At 38.7% G+C, this 25675-nt stretch overlaps 1 protein-coding gene across 1 annotated transcript in view; it reads right to left on the bottom strand.

The window, feature by feature from the left end:
* SLC2A9 (solute carrier family 2 member 9) overlaps window positions 1-25675 on the bottom strand; it is a 76189-nt gene that overhangs the window by 39319 nt on the left and 11195 nt on the right. The window contains exons 5-7 of the mRNA XM_058804340.1: window positions 24426-24571; window positions 9539-9671; window positions 1260-1447 (exon numbers count right to left, since the gene is read on the bottom strand). Of these exons, the coding sequence (XP_058660323.1) occupies window positions 1260-1447; window positions 9539-9671; window positions 24426-24571 (467 nt within the window). The remainder of the gene's footprint in view (window positions 1-1259; window positions 1448-9538; window positions 9672-24425; window positions 24572-25675) is intronic.

Raw genomic sequence — 25675 nt, forward strand, 5'->3', positions numbered from 1 at the left:
TAAAATAACCTGCCATTAGCACTGAAATCCTACCATTAGAAGAAAACTCCACCTATGCAAACATTATTGTAGTTTACCCCACAGGATGAAAAAACTCTTTCAATTCCCTCCTAGTATTTTGCAAAAAGCTTTCAGATACCAGAGTTCCAATTGCATTAATCTTTTAAATAGTCTTAGACAAATTACTTATATTTGGAGTCTTAAAGCTATAGAGATACCTGAGATAAGCCTGAGCTAATATTCACAGGTACAAAAGCACATAGATTTATTAGCCTTGGGGGGAAAATCTAGCTGGAGTGTGATGCAGAGCACAGTGAGAGTTCCTTGCATGAGCAAGAATATTGCTTATATATATAAGCAAGTAATGCCTTTGAACTATGACAAAAAAACCTTCCCTTTGAGGTTCTTCATGAGAAAATTTTTTTTGTGCAGCACAAAGCATCTCAGCCAGATGCCACAAGCTGCAGCAAGGATAGTTCTCGCTGGATGAAACGAACACACTTTCCACAGTGTAAGTGGTGTAAACACCTGGCAGAGGTTGCCTAGGAGGGTTATGACTCTTGACCCTTGAATATGTTTCAAACACAACTGCACAAGGCCCTCAGTGGCCTGAGACAACCCTGAAGTCATTCCTGCTCTAACTAAGGGCTTGGACCAGTGGAGGGATCTTCTGACCTAAACTGTCCTATGACCTTCTCATACAGGCTCAGATAGGTGCTGAAGGAGACTTCTGATATCCATTAGCCTCAGACATATTAATGGCCAATAGGATTCACTGTTTGATGTCTTGTCCCTCTTTTGCTTCACTTTCCAAGACAGGAATATTGAAGCAACAAAAAAAATCAAATATGCAGTGCAACCTTTTAAAATCCCTTATAGGAAGTTTTGATGACTTCTGTAAGTACTGAACTGAATGAATCCAAGCTGAAATGTCTACTGCAAAAACTCTGAATAAGCATGGGGCATGTTCAGAAACAGAGAATCTGAGCATCAGAAGTGAAAGCTGCATCCTCTTCCTTTGCTGATCTTTTCTACCTTTCCATGTATTCCTTCAAAGTTAACACAACATGGCTTTCCTCAAACATTTTTTGTTTTACAAGCCCCCAAGCAATACAGATCTCTGGATCTTCCCACACACTGCTGTCACAGAGTCACTGCTAAAGGGAATTCACAGAGGTTGGTAAATAGTGTAATCCAAAGCTCGTTATAAGGGAAAGGGGCTCCCCAGGAGGTGCCATGGCCCGAGGCAGGACACTTACAGCATTCAGCCCACAGAGCTGGTAGCAGCCCATGGTGACGACCACGGTCAGGATCTGCCATCGCACCGCGCGCGTTCGCAGCAGCTGAAGCACCGACACCAGCTTGGTGTTCCTCTGGGCCCGAGACTCTGCCAAGACTTCCTCTATCTCCTGAGACACATCACCTTTCCCAAGGAATCTCTGAAAGGCTGCAAAGACAGGACATGTACTTTAGGCCAGACACTTGGGACGGTGTGCATTTATAACTGTCTTGCTTCTTTAAAATGGAAATGTTTGGCACAAACAGGAGGCATACATGGGCTACAACTCAATTATTCTTCTGCCAACAATATCATTCTGCTCCAGATGTGATCTGGTTCATCCCTGCTTTTGGGATCAAAAACTGAAACCCAGCTATAAATTGTCTCCCTATGAGATCTCTCTTATGTTATTTCATATGTAATACAGCCTAAGGTCCAGTGAAGAGTGAAAACCCTGTGTGACTTGAAAATATTACCAGAGTGCCTCTGAACACTATTTGACCTGACTTTTGCAGCCTAACAGTATAGCTGTTCATTGTTGGAGATAGATTGGATAGAGAAGTAGCAAGATGTAAAGGAAATAGTAAGATGCAAAAATAATATAAGTCTGGTAAACCAAGAAAAGGCAGACATTGGAAAGGAATAGCTACTCTCTTCATACTTCCTCTTGTTTTTACTAGCATATAGACAAGAAATCACTTTGTCAAGGTAATTAATACTAGAAATAATTACCCAGAGCAGTTCAAGACTTAATATTTATCAATGCCGGAGTCATGGGAACAAATTTACATGGCCAATGTAAGGAACCAACCAACCTCATCTCCCCAGAAACACACCACACCATTTTGTACTGCACACTGATAGCTTCCTGAAATATCCCTCCACTAATAATACAGGCTTTACACCTCCCACCTCCTTCAAGACAGAGATACCTCCAACTGGATGTGATGTGTCTCCACCAACCTTGTTTGACAGATGCTGTCTATGCAGTCATAGATACTTTTGTCTCAATCTAATGAACACACCCCAGGGGCTGGCATTTTAAGAGATGTTTAAAATGCTCATCATCTCAGAGTCACTGCAGAGAAACAATGACATTACAAACACCCCTGCAACAAGGCTTTGCGACCCAGTAGGATGCTAACATTCAAAACAATCCTTTACACAGCAGGTCACCTGAAATTGTCATGTTTATTAAATGAATCAGTTCATTTAGTTCACCTAAGAGCAAAACCATTTTTTCTTATCCACAGCTTTGCATAACACTGCCTATAAACAAGTGACCACATATTTCGGTATGTTTAACACACCTTTGGATCATAAAAATCACTTAGATGGTCAAGAAAACTAGAGATAGACCAGTCATGGTTAATACATCCAGAATTTATTTAGATTTTGAAGTTAAAAAAATTTATCGTTACCCAGGTGAAAAGGACAATTTGTGGCACTTCATTGCTGTGATGGATAAGACACACAAATGAACTGGTGAGCTCCCAGAGCATCCCTCTCTGATACTTTGCTGAATGCACAAGGCTGCACATTCTGCCTTCTCTTGGTCTGGCAGTGGAGGGAGCTAACTTGAGCTCTGGGCCAAGCTTTTCTGAGGCACTCAGCACTTCTAATGCATTTTAATGGGCCCCAGCTGATTCTGCTTAACAGAGATGATGATTTTTTTAAGTCATGAACGACCTCTGGGTGTTGAATCAATTCATAACATTCATATATTCTGATAACCAGTTTCTCTCTTGTGAGAGGAGAGGTCAGAATTTTTAAATCTCCCAGTAAAAGTAATTTCACTTATCTTTTCAGACAGGCAGTACAATCAGAAATGAATGAACAAATTCAGACCTCAGAACTAAAATTAGGCTGCTCAGGTTTGTCCTTGGTTATTGCCCATTTTTTAATAAATAACGCTCATTGTAATGAGTGTGATCTATTTAAAGACAGTGATAAGAAATGTAAAATTAGAACAATGTGTGCCTACAGTATGTTTAAGTCCATGTCTCGTGCTGAAATTACACTTTCCTCAGTACTATTAGAATGTCGATTGAGAAAAATTCAAGTAAAGATGAGAACAACCAGACATATATCACCATGGTCTTCCATGAAAGGATTCTCTCAGATTTTTAAGCATCTGGTGTAAATTAGGTCAGTGCACAGCTTCCTTTATTTTTCCTGTTCTTAAAATCCTCAGCATTACTTTAGGTCACACAAGTCAAAAACATAGGTGCAATCAAGTAAAAAGATAGCAATCTGTCTTTTTTGCACAAAGGAGTTTGCTGTATTTCTAGAGGGACGAAGAACTAAAAAACTGCAATTACCAAAATTGTCAAGTACAAGGCGGGAAAAACATAGACACCTGATTCCCTTTCTTTTCTTCATGGCATTAAGTAAAAAGATGTAAATGCCACTAGGCAATGGTGATGGATATTAAAATTACCAACAAGTCAAGAAATACTAAGAAATTACTATGCTACCCATGCACAGTTTTGAATAGGCATCGCCCAACCTTCTTGGAAAAACATTTTCCTGCTACTCAATGTCTTTAATTTTCTTCCATTACCAGCTTTTCAGTACCATAAGAATCACAATTTTATATATAAATAATGTGGAAAGAAATTCTGCATTAGCAGAGAGATAGGGAAACTCAAAAGTCTCAAAAGAAAATGTGTGATGTTCAATTTATTAGTTTTACAGTCTAAACCACCAGTGCATTGCTGGCACTGAGAAGCACAGAAGTCGTTCCTCTCCTCGCTGCAATGACTCATTTCCCTCTGTGACTGGCTGCCTCTCTCTGTAGGGAAGCTTTATTTTCATGTAACACTTAAAACATCGAAGGAGTTGCAGCTCTAGAAACTTTTAAAAATTTCCAGATTCCTATTTAATTCCTTTGGATCAGAACGTTTTAGAAGCTCAGCCTCCAAAAGCTGGAATACTGCCTTCATAAAATAGGAAAAGAACTGGATGGTTCCAATCAAAGGCAAAGAAGTCAGGAAGCCCTTCCATTTACTCCACCAGTCTTTATTCATCTCACCTAAGTGAAGGTGAAGCACCTGAAAAAGGTTCAAATATCTGGAAAAAAAGTCAGTTGGTACCATCTCTAAAACAAATCAGGCCTTTAAATTAACTGAAGAGGGGCACTCAACATCTCAGCAACATAGGGAATTACTAATTCTTTTTCCACTATAGTACTTCCAGGACTTGGCAAAGAAAGCAGTTATTATCAACAAAATTAGCACATGAATTTTGAGATGAAATTTTAAAAGATCAAAATGCTATTGAGTGGTTCACAGTATAAAGCCAGCACCAGGCAAAGGGAGGCAGAAAAAGAGAGAAGTAGTCAAAGTTTGTTTGGGCTTACTCTTTGAAAAGAAATGGAAAAAACCTAAAATAAGCTGCTGGAGTATTATTGTCATCTGTTTCCCATGGACACATTTGCTTCCCTGATGATCAATTATATTAAATCCAGTGTCACCCTGTCTCACATATCTTTGTCTAAGTTCTGCTTAAACAGCATCTTATTTGGCCACTGTTGAAGATAGATAGTAGAAATTTCCCTGTAATAACTCCATGTTACCACAGAAATAATTCACAACATGAACTAACAGTTATTTCATATAAACTAATGTTATTAGAGTACTGAATATCCAGAAGAATAACTCGGGTATATCTTCCTAGAAGAGATATAAGTATAATCTTCCTAGAAGAGATATAAGTATAATAATGCTATTTAAATCTAGAAAAATATAGATTATCTACTAGCATGCAGCATAGCAAAATTTAAGAGAAAAAAATCTCAGAAAATATAACTACAGACAAATGACTTCAGGCTTTTCACATATGTCACCTCCCTCTTCTTCTAAGTAAAGAATACACAGATCTTTTTTGAATTATTATCCAGTTAAGGATTACATTTTTGCCTGCTTGTATTTGTGGTTTTACACACATCAATAGGCCTGTTCAGGTTCACCTGAAACTAGCCAAAATGTACTGGTAAAACAAAACATATACATGCCACCCTAAAATAACACAAGAATTGGTAAACAGAGTTATATTAAAGGTCCAATGACATAATATCCTTTCTAAAAGACAGGAGGCTTAAGAAAAACTTAAAGACAAATCAGGCACACCACAATCACTCCAGCTTTTGGCAGGTAAAAGTCTGAGATGAAGCCATCATCAAAAGCCAGCAAGTGTACTAGTCATGGCTGTCTCTTCCTTTCCAGTAAGAATAGTTTCTAATCCTTACAGACATACAAAACCCACAGAGAAACAAAAATAAATAATATGTGTGCTTGTTGTCAGTCATAACAACCAATTTAATCACCTGATTTGCAGCCACTTGTTCCTCTGTTAAAGTTTGGGTTTAACACCTCTCCAGTCCATGTGGGCCCCCTGAAGGCCTTCATAAAAAATTGGCTGCCTGCTTTTTTAAATCAGGAGTGGCCTTGCTCTTTTGTCACATGAAAAGATATCAACCCCAATCCATCTTTCTAAAAATTTAAATCCATGCTTCTCATTATACCTATTGTAATGCTTTTTTCATAACCATGGGACTTTTAATGTATGACTGAACATACTGGATGAACAGATTTTGTATGTCACCAACAGATGTTGCAGTGACATTTTATCCAAGTTGTTTGACCCTTAAGACATAATAATATTCTTTTCTCTGGCAAGCTGGGATACCAGCTGAATTATTGATTTACGTGACCTGCTACTGTGGCTGCATAGAAAATGCAAGATTCCTCCCTGTAAGAGTGCACTTCAAAAAAGACACCTCAACTCTCCAACTGCAAGTATTAATAACCCATGTTTTTAGTTGTAACAAATGTTCCATTTTATCACTACTATTGATGTTATTTCTTTTACATCGTTGTGATACTCACAGATCAGGGGAGCACTTGGCATGCAACTAATAGACAGCCAGTGTGAAATCCCTGTCTTAACTGTCCTAGAACTTGGATGTTAAACTGATGCAATTATAGCAGCAGGTTTTTCATTTTCTTCCTGTTTCTATCCCTGTCACTTTTCATTTCCACAATCTCCTTCCGAAGTCCTTCTCTTCAACCACTTGAATATCCATTTTTCTTCTGCTGTCTGGCCTTGATTGAGAAGGATCACGTCAGTTAAATGCTAGGCAATTTCTTACCTTCTATTCTTATCAAATGAGGAGGATATTAGTTATGGGACCTGGGAGAGGAGCTGGGGTGGTTCTGCCCTTGCTTCATTACCAGATTTTTCTTCTTGAGCAAAGCAGGTTTACAGATTATGCTGCTGTTCCAATGGACTGTTCTCTCCCCAAAACACATGGATCAGTTCTCCCACGCTCAGCAGTGAGAGACAGGAATATGAGAGATAGTTCAGATCCTTTGGGTCTCAGGGAGTAGGATATAGGTTGGTGACATGCAGGAAGATGAGCCAAGCTCATCTGTCAGTGCTGCTTTTGGCGGCAGAGAGCAGCAAGTCAGACAGGGTGTGTCGGCTCAGCCGCGCACCACGCGCACGGCTGGAAAAGGGAAAGCAGGGCACTGGCTAAAGCCCTGCTAATGGGGCTCAGGAGACCTCACTCATCTGAGGAATCGCTGCCCCTGTGCCCCAAAGAATAGCTTCTCTCACGGTGCTGTGACTTAGGCTTGCACATGATGCCTCTCTAACCCTCCACCCTCATCCCTTCGTTTTTTCATTGTTCATTCATCACGTTTTGGTCCTTCCCCTTCTCTCATCTCTTATTTGCCCCTTAAAGACATCTGCCACAAAAGGGTTTGACACCATTTGTATTTTGGTAGCTAAAGACTGGTTGTCTCCTGAGACAGAGATGGAAAGGAGGGGATGAAAGCAAGGGCAAAACTTTGTGGAAACTCAATGACCTAAATTATCTCACTGGATTTTATTGCTCTATAACAATTAGGAAGATTAATGTTGTCGGCTCCATTTTAGGAGCTTTGGCATACATGCATACTTTGGCGTATTTCATAAAGACTAACATAGTCATCTGCTTTAAATACAGCAGACCTTTTGCAAATAATAGTTTTATATTTCTCTGACAAGGTATAATCCACAGTGAAATATATATTTGCATGAATAGCCTTGATCCATTAAGGGAAAGAAAAGGGATTTAGTCAGTGGAAAGAGTTGCAATTTTCCAATATTAATATGCAGATTTAAGCTAAGAGGCAAATAATTTAAAAGCATTACTGTAGTCATCATTAAAATGAAGAATTCTGCTTTGTCATTATATGACTTACAAGCAGAAGGGCATTTTAATAAATCACAACTCCTCCAGTCTTCTTAATACTTAGACTTTTCCTCCCCCATTTCTGCTGATAATGCGAATATCCAGATGATTTGTCTCAAGTGTTGATTCACTCTCCTATTTTTTGAATTCCACTGTAGACCACAGTCAAAAATGAGTTACACTGTGTATTACAACATATCTCAGAATTGAGCCTTTTCTTATAGAATTAATAAAATCCAAAAGCGTATATTCATATGCAGTTACTTTGAAAAGCTTTTTATATCAGCTGTCTCTTTTTTCTCTGAGTATCTAAATTTACAGTCCTTAGGGTGGCTCATGAAAGCCATCTTCTTTTCATCAGTAAACCAGTGGCTAAAGCTCATTTCCACAGGCAACTGCTCTCCTTATGCTTTCTACTCCAAAACCTACCTCCAATGCCTCTGGATTAGATTTCAAATTATTTTCAGAACACGTATGCTGAAAACATCCCAGAGTGCAGTTGGCACATTACCAAGCAACAGTAAATGGTGTGAATTTCAAGGCAGGTGGTGTTATTTTACTGCCATGCTTTCTAATTTTTCAACTCTGCCTATGAGAGGTCCAGTTTCACTGTCAGTGCTGAGGTCTCCAGGTACTGTAGCAGGATTTTCAATGGTTCCTCATAGCAAGTGTAACATTATGCAATTGCATTGCAGATGCAGAGCCTTTGCCAGCCATAGCTCCGGAAATATATCTACAGATTTATCAGGCAGAAATGAGCCAGTTTAAACTTGGCACCCAAAAGCCAAATTTCTTCCCTGCCCAGCCATGGTGCTGCAGAAGTTTCCACCTAACAGCCAACCTGAGCCAGGTCCTGCTCTGAGCACCACTGACAGGGCAGCCCTTCCCTTGGAAAAGCTGCTCTCTGCCTCCTCAAAACTCTGCTGACTCCTTAAGAACACTTTCCAAAACCTTGTTTCTTTTGTGCTCTTTTTTTGTTTTTAAGCATTGAACTGTATGTCTGAGGCTCCAACCTTTATAGAATTCTTCATTCAACACCAAATTGAGACAGCATGGGAGTCTCTTCATCAGTATGCTATTGCTTGTTCAGAGGGCTCTTCAGAATAAAAAAGGCCAATTGTTAGTTTCAAAATAAAAGAAACTAGATGGAGTTGCATTAATTTCATGCTAAAAGGTTATTAAATTTGTATTTCAGGTGTTGATACACACTTTATAAGTTTTTGCAAGCAACTAGTTCATGACTAAAAATGTTAAGGGTCATATTCAAACAAAGTTTTTAAGAATAATTTGTAAAGCACTTATGTTTGGTATTTTGGTATTATAATCAAACTCCTTTTTTATAGACTCCTGTTTTTAATATGTTGTTATAATAAGCTAAACCAAACTTTTTAACATTCTCTCACCTGTATTGGGACCCTAGTAAATTTACTGGGGTGGGGAATGCAGCAACTGTGATCACGCAAGCAAATTATAGTTTTATATCTGGAACCTAAGGTAAGGACAAAATATTCTGTGTCTGCAAAGCTGAAGCAATATGGAAGCACTGGAATTTTTCAGTTAAACAGATGTATGAGGTTTTTATTAGATCAACCAAGGTTATTGAATTACAGAACACAGCAACTACTGGGGGGAAAATAGCAGCAACAGAATCTGTGTTTTTATTAGACAAAGTGCAAAGACTGTAGATAAGGGAGAGCCACGATGACTGAAACCACCTTTTACTTTCAAATGAACCCTGCACAGAGCGGCTGGCACACAACAGCAGGATGATTTGGTTAGTTCTGTATCACTGTGTGTACAATGTTATATAAGTTCCCTTGCTGGAGAATTTAATGTATAAAAACTTCAAAGCTACAGCTATATTTACGCATACAGAGACAAATGAAAAAGTGAGAAAAATTATTGTCAAGAGATTCTCTCCTATGAGAATACTCTGCTTCTAGTGTGGCACCAGAATCAGGTGTCTCCAGCCTGAATTCCTACAATAAACACCCTTTGTTGCAAAAAGGAACATATCTTACCTTTTTCTGCCTTGCTCCTGTTATGCTTTTCGAGTAGGAGGTACCGAGGGCTTTCGGGAAGAAAAGGCAGAATCACAACTTGTATCAATGATGGAACAATGATGGCTCCAAATAAGAAAGGCCACCGAGATTCCTGCAAATGGATGCAAACAGGAGTCAGTAATACTCTCCCAAAGTGACACTTGGAAGAAAAATAGCTTTGATAGGAAACACTGTAATTTTTCATCATTCAAAGTGTTGTGTCCACCACCAGAGTGACGTGTTCCTCCTAAGCTCAGTAAGTGGTTTGAGCACTTCCCTCTCAAATCACCTTACTCAAGGGCCAAGTCCCCAAAGCACTTTCCATTGTCAGTTTTTATTTTACATTCTTTCATTTCAGCAAAGCCTAAAGTATGTTCTGCATGGTATGGGATGTAATCCATGTCTCAAACCTGAAACAGGGCCCAAGATAACCAACTGAATAAATCCCAGAAATAATCGGTGGGGTATCTCCTAATCAAACTTTTCACCTGTCCTTTCAGGTGAGAGGAGTGTTTTTAAAAAATTCTCCTGGGATGGGAAAACAACTTGAGAAAGTGTTTTTTCCAACAATTTAAAGCTTGAGGTAATTGGTCATCCTAAGAGCCTGCATTACCATGAAGGCTTCAAGACCCTATTTCTTAATTCCTTTTTTCTCTTTTTTTTTTCCACATGAGTGGAAAACTTTCTGTAATGTAGATGAACCAAAAGTGGTGAATATTGTTTATGGACAAACAAGCATGGATCTTATTTTAAAAATTAGAAAACTAAGGTTCTGTCTTTAAAACCAGTCAATAATTATATAACCAAGTGGGTACTGCTTTGTAAAGGATAACTTGGGAAAACAGGCAGTAAAACTTGTCACCTTCATTCCATATCTGCCTGGAATAATTTCCTGCAATATAAACCTCTTTGCTATGTACCATATAAAAAAATTATAGGGTGTTATAATTTTTCACTGTACCTCCAGATAAAAATGTTACTCTTGATCAGCCCATCATATTTTCTGAAGGTTTTTTCCCACCATGTCACGGACACTTCTTAAAGGAAAAAAAGTATTTTTTCTATACTGTTATTATCAGCATTCTTCCCTCCTACCTATGGAGATTTCCATGGAATAAACTTACACTCCTTTTAAAGTCTCCTATAGTGTATAGGAGACTTTCTATGTTGGTCACATTTATCTCAAATAACTCTTCTTGAAAGCATTATTTTGAAAAACTTATGAACAAGACTCTGAACTTACCCTCCACAAAAAATAGAAAACTAGAAAACTGTGCTACTATAATGAAAAGCCCTTTATTTTTGCCATATAACACACTGAGTTTCCTTTATTTCCTCTGTTAAAATTTCTGTTTTAATTCTTATCATGCTAACTTCTAAAACCTTAAGGTAAACTCATAAATACTCAGAAATGCTCATAAATATGCTCCCACTTGCCATTTTGGCATGAATTGATCAGAAAGTCACTGAAGCCAGTGGAAACTTCTCCATCCATTTCAAAATATTTCATGCCTATTCAACATTTTGGAGCGTGTGCTCTACTTGCTTTTCTCCTCATTTACATTATACAATCTTAACTCCTTTCTCCCAGTACAGAAAAGAAATAGTAGGAGTAATATAAGCTTAAAGGATCATCAAAATTGCTGGAAATCAGGTTGAACTAGAACCTCTAAAGAGAACTAAGAGAAGCAGGCAAAAGGAGGGTTTCATAACCCCTTTAAGAAGGAATAGAATAGGACATATAGAGGGACAGTGCTCAGAAGCAGTAATAAGCTAAAGGCAAAAGACAGTGTAGGTGACTGAGAAGACACTTAAAGCACTTTACCTCAATTGTCAGCAGTAAGAAGAAGCACACAGGCACTGCTGGGAGAAATGAAAACAACCACATCCCATTTTATTTCAGGAAAAATTTAAAAGAGCATGAAATGTTTTAATTATAGGGGACCTGATTTCATCACCCGCTCAGAATTGGTACAAATAACATGTCAAGATGGTGAAATTTTCATTTTAAACTGTCACATTATGGATATTTGCTTAGGCTGGAGCATGAAAAACCTGGCTTTGATGTATTTACAAAAGACAGTTAAACAGTAGAGCAAGTTTGACAACCACAGACTCATTCAAAGGTTGATGGAATAAAATGCAAAGCTGCAGAGACAGAAGATTGGGTGGAAGGGAGGGAGATAAAGTATGGCATGGATTTATCAGCTGCAAATGAAACAAGATTATGGTGCACTGAAATACAGTAAAGAAAATGTTGCCATGTCAGAAAATCATGAGCTAAAATGCAGAAGATGGAACTTATTGTAACCATCAAAAGGTGGAAAAGAAAGTGGCATGGAGAAATGTCAACAGGCGCTGCTGACAGCTGAACTATCCCTATCAAATTGAATAATCTATTTAAGCACCAGTGACATTTAGTATTCTCAGTAATTAGGAAGATTTTGATGAAATGTGAAGACACTCTCAACACAGACCAGGTAAACAATATACACATAAATATATTTTAAAGGGAGAACAGAATTGTTAACAAGGCCATGCAACAGAGGTTGGGAAGAAGTGTTGTAGTGCCCTGGACATGGGCACCCATGGGCCAATTAAATATCCCAGTATGAGATGAATAACAGGAGTAAAAGAAATATGCAACTGTGACAGGCTTCACTCTCTTTGTTTCCCTCTGAATAATTTCACAGAAACAGAGAAACAGAATGGGTTGGAAGGGACCTCTAAGATCACCTTGTTCCAGTACTCTGCATGGGCAGGGACACCTTCTACTGTCCCAGATTCCTCAGAAACCCATCCAGCCTGGCCTTGAACACTTCCAGGGCTGGAGCATCCACAGTTTCTCTGGGCAGCCTGGTCCAGTGTCTCACCACTCTCATAGTGAAGGATTTCTTCCTAGCACCTGTGCTAAACCTCTCCTCTTTTAGTTTAATAAATAGATTTAATTATTTTTATCTATTTATTTTAAAAGCATAATCTGGACATATCTGGACATATAATCTGGAGAATCTCCCATTCTCAACTCAGCCACTATTGCACAGTCAGGGTTCTCATTTGCTCTCTGCCCAGAGTTTGGGTTTCTGTGCTGTGGAGATCCCCATGTCCCACTGAGCATCCTGACCCCAGCTGCTCCAGGTAGGCTTCCCCCATCCTGTCTCCTGTCCATTCTAGAGCCAAGGAAAATGCTCACACCCCAGACAGCTTCTCCTAGGCTCAGGCTGGACGTGGGGTAGCACAGGGCACTCCCCAGCCCTGCTCTGCATCCCTGTGCAGCCACCATGCTGCCTCACAGCACTGTCAAGGGCTTGGCTACCTCTAATGCTTGAAATGAGCAGGAGATGGTATCAAAATAAATACTCTTTTCCCCTTTTTAGCACCCAGTGCACAGGATGATCTGTGATCTCAGTGAGCAAGTCTATTTACCAGTCACTATTAAATAATCACCATTTAAGTATTTATTCTGGAATTAATTCCTTGGGGATGGGGTTGTGATGAATTTACTACAGTGCTGAACAACTTATAAACAGAAATGACCTTTTTATATAATGTTCTTCTGTAAAATGACATATTTTACCCATTTTGTATGTGGGGAACAAAGAGACAAAAGCCTCTGGCATGCAATGCAAGATACTGAAAATATCCAGGAAATAGTGATTTGGTAGTCTCTTCTTTTGCATTTTCTATAAAGAGCAGGAACACTTTTAAAATTTTAATTTTGCCAAATATAATCACACATACAGACAGAAATAATTACATCTAGTCTAATTTTTAGACGCCCTAGAGCATCTTGCCTCAGCCTCCTGCTGCAGCTACAGGAGGATGCAGGTCTCTGTGATATTCTGTGTCACACCTGCCAGTCTCACAGGGACACCTAAGGTACCATGGGGCATCATGATGTTACTGTCTGCTCATATTCAAGCAATTCAATTTTGTCCTTTCTTGTACAGACTTGGCACAAAAATTGGATATCAGAAATATCCCATTTGGCCCACAAAAAAAAAAAAAAAAAAAAATTGTATCCTTGCTCAGAACAGACTGGGAAAATTTACTTAGGCATGCAAAGCCCAGAATACTGCACAAGTTCAGCATTTCTCTGTTAATCTGCTACCACACCACATAAAACACTCCTAAAAGTAAAGGACAACCACGCTGGCCTGGGGCCAAGGACTGAAAAAACACTGAGATGGAACTAATTTCTTAGCTTTAGAACTAACTTTTCTTCCTTTAGTCAAGGCTATGGCACAGTGGTGATGATAATGTGGCAGCTGAGAAAAGAGAAGTTTTGCATCTCAGGCTTCAGAGCAGCTGCTCAAGTATAAGGTGCAAAACAATTGCCTTCCTCTTACCTTCCTTGCACCACTCCAAACACTGCTCTGCAATCTCCTCTGGCTGCAGGGGATGCTAATCTCACAGTTATAGCCCTGCTGGACACAATTTTCTCTTTGCATGACCCTTTCTGTAACCCAATTTGCCAAAAAGAATTTCAATAACAGAGGTACAAATTGCTTACCTTCCTGTTTAAAACAGAGGCAACTCAGACAATATGTGTATTTCACCGCTGTTCTGTACCCAGATGTTTATTTTTACAGGTCCCTACTACAGCTATAACTCTGACAAGAAGATTGCTCAGGTATCAGTATCTTCCCAGGTAATAATCTGTACAGAAAATCACAGACTCAAGGCTGTACAAGTCTGATATAAAATTCACAGAAATCAGCAGGAGATTTTTGTTACTGAGTAAATGGCCTTTGGATAAGAACTTAAAACAGCTTTGAAAGTGTTTGGTGTCTGAGTACCATGATTTTCTCTTCACTGAATGGCATGTTAGATCGTGGAAGTATTGAGAGGGAGAATTAAAGTATCTGTCACAAGTTCCCCAGATGGTTTTTTGTCCAGCTTTTTATTGGAGTAACAGCTAACTTTTCACTGCACACTTATATGGCATAATTTGTCCCCATTTATTCATATCCAAGAAAAGCAAAAATTTCAGAGAAAAAGCAATGGGAAATGGGAAGCTTTCACATGGGATTATTATCAGCAGCCAGCATATATATTTGAGCTTATTTAGGAAGAAATATTAGAGGTATGATGGAGCTAGAGACAAAATTTCTGACAGAGCTTCCTTTCAGTGATGCATTTAGACTCAGGTTAGCATCCATAAATAACAAAATATAAAAATAGTAAATTAAAATAATTGAGTAGGATAAGACTTAGCTTTTTAAACATGAGAAGATACAATAATTCTGATGCCCTTGGGTACCTCAGACGTCCCTGTGGGACTGGCAGATGCAGCACATAGAAATCCAGAGACCTGCTTCCTTTTGGGACTGTAGTGGGAGATGAAGAGAAGCACTCCAGGGCATCTAGAAATTGCGTTGGATGCAAATGTTTTTTTTATTTGATTATATTTTGCCAAAGTGAAGTTATGAAAGTTAGACTAAGGTATATTAAGGTTAAGAGAAAAACAAACATAAAAGCGCCCAAAGCACATTTGCTGTTTTAAAAACAATGGAAATTATTGAATATTTCATCTTAACATTTTTTTACTGACAAAAAAATTTGGTTTGGATTTTAAAAAATCAAAACCAAATTAATTTTAACTTGACATTTACTTCAAGTTTAAAAAAATCCCTCAAAATACTAATCAATAATATACCTCCCATTTTTTTTCTTTTGCCAGTAGTTTCAAAAGCAAAGGCACTCAAGAGTAGAAAACACACCCTCCTACTCAATATGATAACTGCATACTATCCTACAGTGTTTGACCAATCTACCATGGCATTAATACCCAATTTGTAGAGGATAAATTTACATATTAGGACATGAATTTGCAATAATAGATAGTTTTACAATGTATAATAGAAACTAAAACTGAAATGTTAATTTTGAAGGTTAAGAACCTTCAAAAATGTTTTAAGTGGTGGTTATTTCCCCAGTGTGTGAAACACACTTGGAAGGAAGTCACAGGTGAAAACAATTTAGATTTATTGTTTAATAACAGATTTGTAAGTATTATCAAATACTCAAACACTTAGGAAACAGGAAAATCCGAAATATTCATTTGCTCCTAAACATTTGAAGCAGAGTCCAACTTACACAAGGTAAGATGTGTTTTATAGACAGACACTATTTGTTATTAGGTCAGCTACAATAGGTGAAAAAACTCACCTTTTTAAGTCTGATCAAGTAGCAGAATGTCATATTTTAAATATCAGTATAAACAATGCTCTAAATTTAGTTACATAGGTTAACTATGTTTCAGTGGATAAGGAGAAAATTATAAACAACTGCTGTCAGCCTCCCTGGTGTTTTGATGTCTTTCTTTCCTTCACATCTTTTGAAGGATATCTTTCCAGGAAATCTTGTCTACTGCTTTTCCAACTGACCTAATTAAGCAGGGAACAGCTACATAGAAATCTTCTCAAGAGTCAGGTGAGCACTGTTTCACTGTCTATGAGCAGCAGTCCTCACTGACGATCAACTCTCATCCCAACATTAGATCTTCTGTAATTAAGTATTTTGTTCATTGTGGAGTGTAAATTATATATTTATCTCCATAGTGCTCTTATTTCCATAACCACATTTCCACTTTCAGACAACTCCTCTCTTGTAAGATGTTCTCCTTCCCAAATGCAAAACTGCAACATTTCAATATTACAAATGGCCCATCAGCCATATGTTGTTACAGCTTTGGGAATTGAAGCCTCACAGCACAACTTTAATGGACTGAAACTCATTTGCAAACATGAAGACACACAGCTGTTTTCCCATGTATTACTTAATGAGTTCTGTACAGAAAAAGGATGAATAAATACTGTTGTGTCTGTCTCAGGGAACCAATAAAAAGTTGATTTATAATCTCCAGTAAATACATAATCTCAGTTGATCCACAATAGATATAAACAGAGCACCTCACTTAATGTCTCCATTAGAAATTTATCAACTCTACCACATTCCCCCAGCAGGGCAGGTATGACAGAGTAGACCTCTTCCCATGGGTCCTACTGAACTGTGAATATGCAACAACCCAGAGGGTCCTGACAGCATTTCTGCACTTCTATCAGACCCAGCAAGGCTGTGCCTGGTGCCTGCACAGCATCTTTCCTTGTCTGGATCAATCAACCCTTGAGTGAGGTGACCTTCATGTCCCTGATCAGCAACTCACAGCTTGTATTGAAGTGCTTGTGCCTTGATAAAAGACTTGGAAATTGCTTCAGCAGTAACAAACTTCATGCCTTATGTGCTACTGTGAAAAGAGGATGGAAACGTCCCATGGCTAGAAAAAGAAAAAAACTGAGAATATTTGAAAAAGGATTTCCATCTTCAAAATCACTGCCTCAAGCAATTCTTAGTTGGTGTGTCTGGTAGCAGTTGCAGGAAGTGCAGGCAGACATCAAACACATGCTGAAATTAGTGACTATCTGAATAAGCACTGAAATATGTCCTTCCTTCCTTCCTTCCTTCCTTCCTTCCTTCCTTCCTTCCGACACTTCCGACACTTCCGACACTTCCGACACTTCCGACACTTCCTTCCGACACTTCCTTCCGACACTTCCTTCCTTCCTTCCTTCCTTCCGACACTTCCTTCCGACACTTCCTTCCTTCCTGAAATTCCTGAAATTCCTGAAATTCCTTCCTTCCTGAAACTCCTTCCTTCCTTCCTGAAATTCCTTCCTTCCTTCCTTCCTGAAATTCCTTCCTTCCTGAAATTCCTTCCTTCCTTCCTGAAATTCCTTCCTTCCTTCCTTCCTGAAATTCCTTCCTTCCTGAAATTCCTTCCTGAAATTCCTTTCTTTGTAAGGGTGTTTCTCTGAGTTTTTCTTAGCATTATCATCCCCTTAAAGGATTTGAGCAGCCACTTATAAGCACCAATGTGTCTCCTGTATCCTTAGCAGAAGTTTTAAAACACTCTTCAGGGAAGGCTTTAGCTTTTCATTCAGTTTTGTATTTTAGCACATGAATATAAGGCAGTTTTGCTTCTGTGTTTTTAAGAAATACTGTACAAGCTCAGCAGTCCAGTGGATTGGCAGGGACCAGGGTAACTTGGAGTCACCTTTTGCAAGCCTGGCTCAACAGCAGGATGGTTCCCAGGAGTACTATGAGGCCACTTCCTCAAACACTTGCTCTAAACTTAGACAAATCCTGACCAAAAACCCCCACAACTGGGAACCAGAGCTGATGAGGAAAATTCCTGATATTTATCCCAAGTCCTACACTCACCTTTGCTCTTAGGAACTCATTAAGAACTAGCAATTCATATACTCAAATAGACTCCACAAAGCAGCATGTTTCTACAGATACAAACAGCTCCACCACCATCCAGGTCATTATTGAAGATACTGAACAGGACTGGAACTCTGGGCCGCACCACTAATTACTGGCTTCCAATCTTGACTTTGCTTCAGTTCACTAGACTTTCAGAATATAACTAGGCAGAGTAAAGATGTTATGGGATTTTTTATTCTAGCCAGATGTTTGAAATTATTACAAAGAGGACACTTTAGGATTTCAAGTGATGCTGGAAAATGCTAAACTGGTGGAGGTATTTGTCCTACTCTAATGGAAAGTACAAACACCTTTTTATATTCTGTAGACAGCATAAGGATAAGCTACTTTAATTTCCAACACTCTGCATGAAGCTGCAAGAGTTCACCTGTCTCTTATTGCCAGAAGAGCTCTCTGTTCTATACTCTGAAATTCTCACTTGTATTTTAAAGAATAATATCTTTAACTATAGTCACTATCATGGCTCAAGAAGAAGACAAACACACAGAACAAAAGAGCTCATAGAAAAATACTCAGAAAGTGGTTGATTCATACTTTGTGTTATCATGCTAATGTGTCAGATTCATTTCAAGAGCATCTCCAGCAGACCATTTGCCATTAGTGTCCACCTGCAAGCTACAGGTCCCTAGAGCAATTTGGAATTGCTTTCTCTACTCATCTATAATTCACTGACAGTTTTTAAGGAATCCTTGAATCTGAGTCGAGAGTCTTAGGAAGAAGGATCAGTTAAAAAAAAAAAAAAAAGAAAATAAAAGAAAAACAAAGCAAAATCATGCTGAAAATGAAGCTTTGACAAGTAAAAAACAAAGCTTATTTTCAGAAAAGCCTTCAACTGCACAGGCTGTACAACCTATTCCATCGCTGTCTGTTTTTGTGCAAGTGAAGGAGTACTTTTAAAAGACCTTGGTAGAGCAAAATGTAACACTCCTATATAAACTTTCCTAAATACACAGTTACCTGTTGCATCAAATAAATCATTTTAAGAAGTCTGGTGAAGAAAATGAGAGTGTAACACAGCATCTACAGAAGTTTTTAGTTTTATCACAACTATTCCTCAGCAAGGCTCACTTGTCTAAAAAACTAACTGGAAAGGGACTCATCACAAAGATTCTTCCTTACTGACATATTGTACAGTGTCTATGGAGTTAATTGGTCCTTTTCAAGATTTAGCTCAATTTGCTGCAGAAATTGATATTGATACTTATATCAGTAGCAGAATTTCTTTGCTAAAATAATGAATTATGAGGAGGACAATTTGGCCAGTGTCATTGTGTATCACAAACCTATTTCTGGCTAAATACCTTTTTAACAACGGTATTGTCTATCCAAATATGCATTAAAGCTGCTAAAAATCCTCAAAAAAGTTTAATTAGACTAATTAATATGTCTTCTGTGACAAAAATAGCATCCAATTCATAAAGTTTGTAACTCTAACCATGTACAAGATTTTTGCAATAAATTCCAAGTGCTTTTAAAGAAAGATTGAGAAGAGTCTAGAAAAGACATCATGTCATTTCAGAATAAATTCTAAACCTTCTCTGGCACACTTTGTTTCTGATGCACTTATGCTTTGAGTGTTTCCCCAGCATGGGGTTACCCACAAGAGTTGTTTAACCCCGATTTTTCTCCTCAAGAAGCCACTTTCCAAATCCGATCATTGTTGCTCACTCCTGTACCTTGTACTGCTTGATTACACTCTTTTTATAACAGAATGACTAAATCTATTCTACTAGCAACACTCAAGAGATGAACACATCAGGATCTTTACCTTGTTGTGTTTGTGGGGTTTTTTTTGCCTTGAAACACTAACACATCATATGGGTTCATTCAGGAAGTGCTCCCCTGATAAGTCTTACCATGCAAGCCAAGCAAAGTTTTTAGGGAAACATGCTATCCACTAGGAAACAATGCAACCATGTAGTCAGGCAAGCTCCTGCCTGCATGACCTAGAAACACTTGAAGTTTTTAAAGTAGGGCTAGTGAAGTCAACAGACAAAAACCAAATTCTATTTGTCCATTGGTGTACCAATGGGAAGAGCAGCTGTTCAGTCAGAGAAGCAGCCAGAGCTGGCCAGGCACTGGGGCCAGTTCCAGGGAAAACAGCTGCAGCTTGGCAAAGCCTGGTACACCAAGAGCAGGAAAAAGGGGCTCAAAGCCAAGGTCTGAGGAAAGCATGGCATGGCAAAGGCAACTGTTTCAGCTTTACCTGTCCTGAATCAATATATACACTGTGAAACATTTTTTTTCTCTGGTATTGATACACAGAAAGAGATACTGAAGCCCAATGTATATTGAAAATAAGAATACTGTGACTACTGCAAATGGATTCAGAAACTAAATCCTCTATAATTTAGAGAAAGGTTAAAGCCCACCTTCATTAAACAGCATGAAGCCATAGACTAGACAATCAGACAGTTTACAATGTTTAGGAGATGTTACCATGCTAAGGAAAACCTGTGGAGCAGGACGTTCCCTGCAGGAGGAACTAGATGAGTTAGCCAGAGTGATACCTAAAGTTACATGGAATGTGTCAGAATCAGGCCACACAATATTTCCCCAAGACAGTAAGTGTAAATTTGAACTTTCAAAGCTGAAGCTGACAGTGTGCTGGCCTTTGCTTTGCAAGAGCAATCTGTCAGGAAAAATAGGCTGGGTGATTCAATTGCAGAATCACAGAAACAGAGAGAACAGAAATACCTGAAGGGCAGTGTTTGAAGACGTGACTGGTCTAAGATAGTTTGTCCTTATCTTATTATCTGTTTTTTTTTCCTTCAGTCAGATATATGAAAAGCTGCACATGCTGTACAACCAAAAATGGCCTGAATTAAATAATCCTGCAGCCAGCAGCAATAATTCAGTGCCCACATTACAGCAGATAACATCATTGCACACCCGTGGGCCTGCACCAAGTTGTCACCTACAGATGCCGTGGCTTCCTCAAGAGTTAAGGACTCTGGCTTACAGAACACAAGATGCCAGCAGGTGAAAAGAAGCACACAGCTTGTTGGGGCGCTGGGGAGAAGCAGGTCACCAGCACATGAAGTCATCGTGCTCTGTACTCTGATCACCAGCCCCCTTTACCATGGTGCAATTTCCCAAGCCTCAGGAATTTTCCAGACCTATAAGAATCAGAATCTTGAATAAAAAGCACAGCTGCAATTTGTTGGATGGGAGGCAATTAGGACTGTGGAGAGCAAGTAAGATTATCAAGTCACTGCAGCAGAGGACTGCTATCACAACTGGAACTTTTCTCACATAATCACTCTTGGTAAGCACTGCATACTGAAGAAACACATTCTAAAATTAGTACCTTTGGAGGCAAATACAATGAAATTCTATATATCCAGAATCAAAAATATTGCCTGTATTTGGGTATTACAGTCTTTATTAGATTGTAAATTTTTTGTTCCATTTGCTCTTTTATACTATAATTTAAAAATTGGACATAGTCATGTTTGTCTAGTTCATGTCAATATGGCAGGACACAGAAAAGAATTAAATTGTATTTAATTTGCATTAAAAATTGCATTTCTGCATTACTTCAGACAAAATATTCCCAGGAGAACCAGTAAATATTTAATATAATTCTTTTTTTATAAAGTATTATTTCATCTGGGTTAGCTGTATAATCTTGTTCTCCTAGGTTCGAATTTAAACCAGGAACTATTGGAGACAACAGCTTACAGGGTGAGAAAGAGATTAAAGAGCTTGTGTTACTAGAGGAGGTGAAGTTTAATCTGAAACACAAAGATCACAGGTGATAGGGGGAGGAGAGAGGAAGCACACTGTAGAAGGTGGTGAAAAAAAAAACAAACAGAAAAGTACTAAGGAATAAATAATAGTTGATCAAAAGAATTACGTGAATAAGTTGACAGAACTGTCATGAAAATGTATTAGAAGGAAATGAGAAGATTGCCAATCCTCAGCACTTTCAATAGAAAGCTTGGGAAAACTGAAGGAATGGGAAACAGCCAACCAGCCTTGAGCCAGTAACCCAGCCAGAGCTGACACTGCCCCTCAGCACTGCACCTGGGGCTGCCCACATCCCTCCTGCTGCACCTTGACCAATCTTGACAAAAGAAAGATTGCTAAAAAATCTGTTTAGGGCTCCTTAACATACTTGATACAAAAAGCAGTAAGGACTTTTGAGTTGCCTCAAGTAATACTCATTGCTTTAGAGCTATTTTTATCACAATTTCACATTTTAAGAAACACTTTTGCATTTGATAACAGAGGAAATCATCACTTAGGTTGTTAATAAGTGCTTGTTAACACTATGCCCCACAGCCAACATAAACACTTTCCTTTTCTGCAGAGAGACTTCTAAGAACCACTTAAGGCAACAACCTCATGTAATTCACATAAATGCATCAAGCTCCAATTTAAAATTTTAATTTTCTGCTCAAGTTACTTCAGCCGGGAGTCTGTTCCAAACATCACTCTGACAAATTTCAGCATGCAATTATTCACACAATATTTATTTTAAAAAATCATTCTTGTAGCCATATTGTCTTTGAGATTAGGCCACTCTATTCTTTGTTCCTTGTGTTAACAAGGTGCAGTCAGTTCCTGTCCCTTCCCTCTGCTGACTTGACCACACAAACAATATTGCTGTCACCTTCTCTTACAAGAAGGACCTCAGTCATGCCGACAGCCATTCTTATGTCCATCCCTTTTCCAAAGATTCTCTTCCAGCAAGACTCTCATCTCTGGTTTTGTCCCTCCTTTCTTCAATACCATCCATGCTTAGATACAATGTTTAACAACCTCTTAGATATTTGCTCAATTTACAAGTAATAGACATGACAGATCTCAGCAGAAACGTTATGAAACTATGACAGAAGACTAGTTTTTGTAAGTAGTATTATTTACAACAAATTCTGATAAGAAACAAACAACTACAGCGCAGCAAAATAAAAAACAACTCCCACTGAAGGAGTTTCAATGGGAACCCCACAAATCTAAGGAAAAAAAATCCTGTTTGACTGAAACCAAGAGGAATGAAAAGAAAAAACCCCACCCACCTACCCAACTAGAATATTCAAGCTGCCTCCAATAAATTGGTTGGAAATATTGTGATCCACATCAGCCAAAACTTTGTTTCTTTTACTTGCTGATGTTACCCATCTTGACAAAACTAATTCTGTAGATAAAGCATATTTCTTCCTACATAATGTCTGTCTTTAATGGTGGGATATTAATTAACTTCACACTAAAGCAATTTGTAGAAACAGAAACACTACCTCCATAATTTGGTAGCAGCAACAACAGTGATTAAAGGAAGCCAAGAAGAGAAATAAAACTAGCAATAATGAGCTGAAATCAAGGAATAAGAATTTTCCTGACACCTCAACTTTAAAAGTGCATGCATGTATCAAAAACCCAAATTAAAAAAATCTCCTGCTATATAAAGGCTGCCATACTCTGATCAATCAAATTGGCCTCTTGACATTTCATACGCTTGTTTGTAATAAACTTGCTCCCAAGCTAATTGAAGGGACATCTGTTGAAGTGACACAATAAAAGCCATTTTAAGTTTTTCCCTAAAATCTATTGCTTTGGATGGGCAGGGGAGAAATCAATCCTTCAGTAAAGGGTAAATTAAATCAAATCATTTGCCTTTAGGAGAGCTGAACAGAATAAAGGGACAGAATAAGAAAGCTGGTCAGGCAAAAATACAAGTGTCAGGGAGGGTGGCATCATGTATTTACAAAGGAGTTGCCTTTGGATGGACAGAGAAGGAAAAGCTCCTCTCACTTTCCAACCCCTTACTACTTTCTCTGGCTAACAGAAGGGATTCTGTTTTCAAGTTTCACTGTGAGAGGATTGCTGCAGACCTTTCCTCCACACTGCCTTGAAGAATCATCTCTGAATGGAAAACACCTGGTCAGATCAGATGACCAGCATGGCTCCCTCCATCCTTACCCGTTGTGTGATTCTGTATTTCCAATTGCCAGCCTGAACAAAACTCGAGTTCATTTATTCAGAGTAATGATGACATCCAGTGGCCACCAAGTTAATCTCAGCCTATGACAACAAGACAACCTCTTATCTGAATAGTTAATCTTTCCCTAGAGGTGTGTGTTAACTCTGCTCTTCTATCACTTAGTCTAAAAGCCGGGCAAGTAAGGATTGCACTACAAGGAACACTATAATCACTAAGCAAGTATCTTCCTATTCAGATTTTACAATAACTCTAACCAAGCCTTTTCAGCTCTATCTCACACTGAAAAATTAGAGATCAAAAATATAAAAACTCTTACGCATTTCCATGGTGTCCAAAGGAACTGGAAACTAAAAAAAATAGATGTACATCAAGAAAGGGGGAAAAGGAGATGTGCATATTGACACACACGCGCCACTCAAGCTGTTGAACCTGCTGGCCACATCTACCAAACTTAGCCATGCTTTTAGTATGTGCTTGTAGAAGACATGGAGGAAACTACTTTTCAAAGTGCTTCATAACAAAAAGGAAATATTTCTGTTTTCCACTTTTGTGAATCCAGTCACAATATGAAACTATGACACTTAGAGCATGCTTGTGTTCTTTGATAGAAAAGGTCTGTTAAATACTTACTTGCCCAAATATTTCTGGCAGCCCCAAAACTTGACCAGTGAAAACACCAATGCAAATGAAAATGGCTGTGACCTGACCCAATGAACCACGAATTTCCTTAGGAGATATTTCACTCAAATACATGGGGAGGGCACTTAATGAAATGCCTACAAAAGAAGAACAAAACCCATATATTAAGTCAAAACATATTTATTATGCCAGGTATGCAACAATTTCTATTGAAAGGAGCCTGAGTGATAATCTGCTCACAAGAGTGCCATAAAAACATGCAAGGAACAGAATTATATCTATCCATACATAACATGAATTATTTTCCCTGCATGTCTAATTAGTCTCACATGATTTAATAACAATGGGATTGATTATCTATTACAGATCTACAGCAACGTGTGTAGGCTGCTTTTTGATGTGGAGCACCAAAGGTTACTCAGAGATGAGAATCTCCAGGAGAACAGATTTTATATTTTAAATTTTCTCATCCCAAAGCAAGCAAAATCATGTTAACATGGGTGTGGGTAAGGGAACAAAAGCCCAGTGCATCAGTCAGACAGAACAGACATTGTCAGATGGAGTATTTTTACTGTAAACTGTATTAGCAGATGTTCCTCTCAATACAGGCTTATTGCTGCAATGAACTCTTCACAATAGGCATAAAATAAGAGTTGGAATGCTGTTTAAAGCCAGGAACAGAACAAACAAATGCATGACCCTGTTCAGTGCAATGGCAATGTTTGCACAGCTCCAGAAGTTTGGTTGCTTGATGGTAATCTGGGATAAAAATTAGCAGGAACCCTTCCTTCTAGCTGCCAGGTTATTCTGGTGCTGCAGCGCCTCCATGGTTTACTTTCAAACTGGGAACACCATATTGCTAGGAACAACTGATAAAGTACCAACCTTCCCTAGTCCTGCAGGTATTAACATGGGACCCAACAACTGCTAAGCACAGCAAAAAGCAGTGTTAATAGCAGAAAGCACTCTCCTAGTCAAGGGGTTTTCATGGCATGGAAACAAACACACTCTACCATGGCTGGAAAAGGAAAGGTGGGGAAACAACAGCTTTGTTAGCAGTGGTGAGCATCCATCCCAGTGTCTCCTCCAAACATCAGATCCTCCAGCCCTTAGTGTGCCATTTTGTCCCAGTGAAATCAGTGTGGCTATTGCTAGTCCCTGGAACACCTCTTTGATGTAAAGCAAATTCTGGCAGAGGAAGAGGAGACAGTGTGTGCACAGCACAATCATTTCAGACATGT

Source organism: Ammospiza caudacuta, chromosome 4, assembly GCF_027887145.1.
Source record: "Ammospiza caudacuta isolate bAmmCau1 chromosome 4, bAmmCau1.pri, whole genome shotgun sequence".
Taxonomy (NCBI): Eukaryota; Metazoa; Chordata; class Aves; order Passeriformes; family Passerellidae; genus Ammospiza; species Ammospiza caudacuta.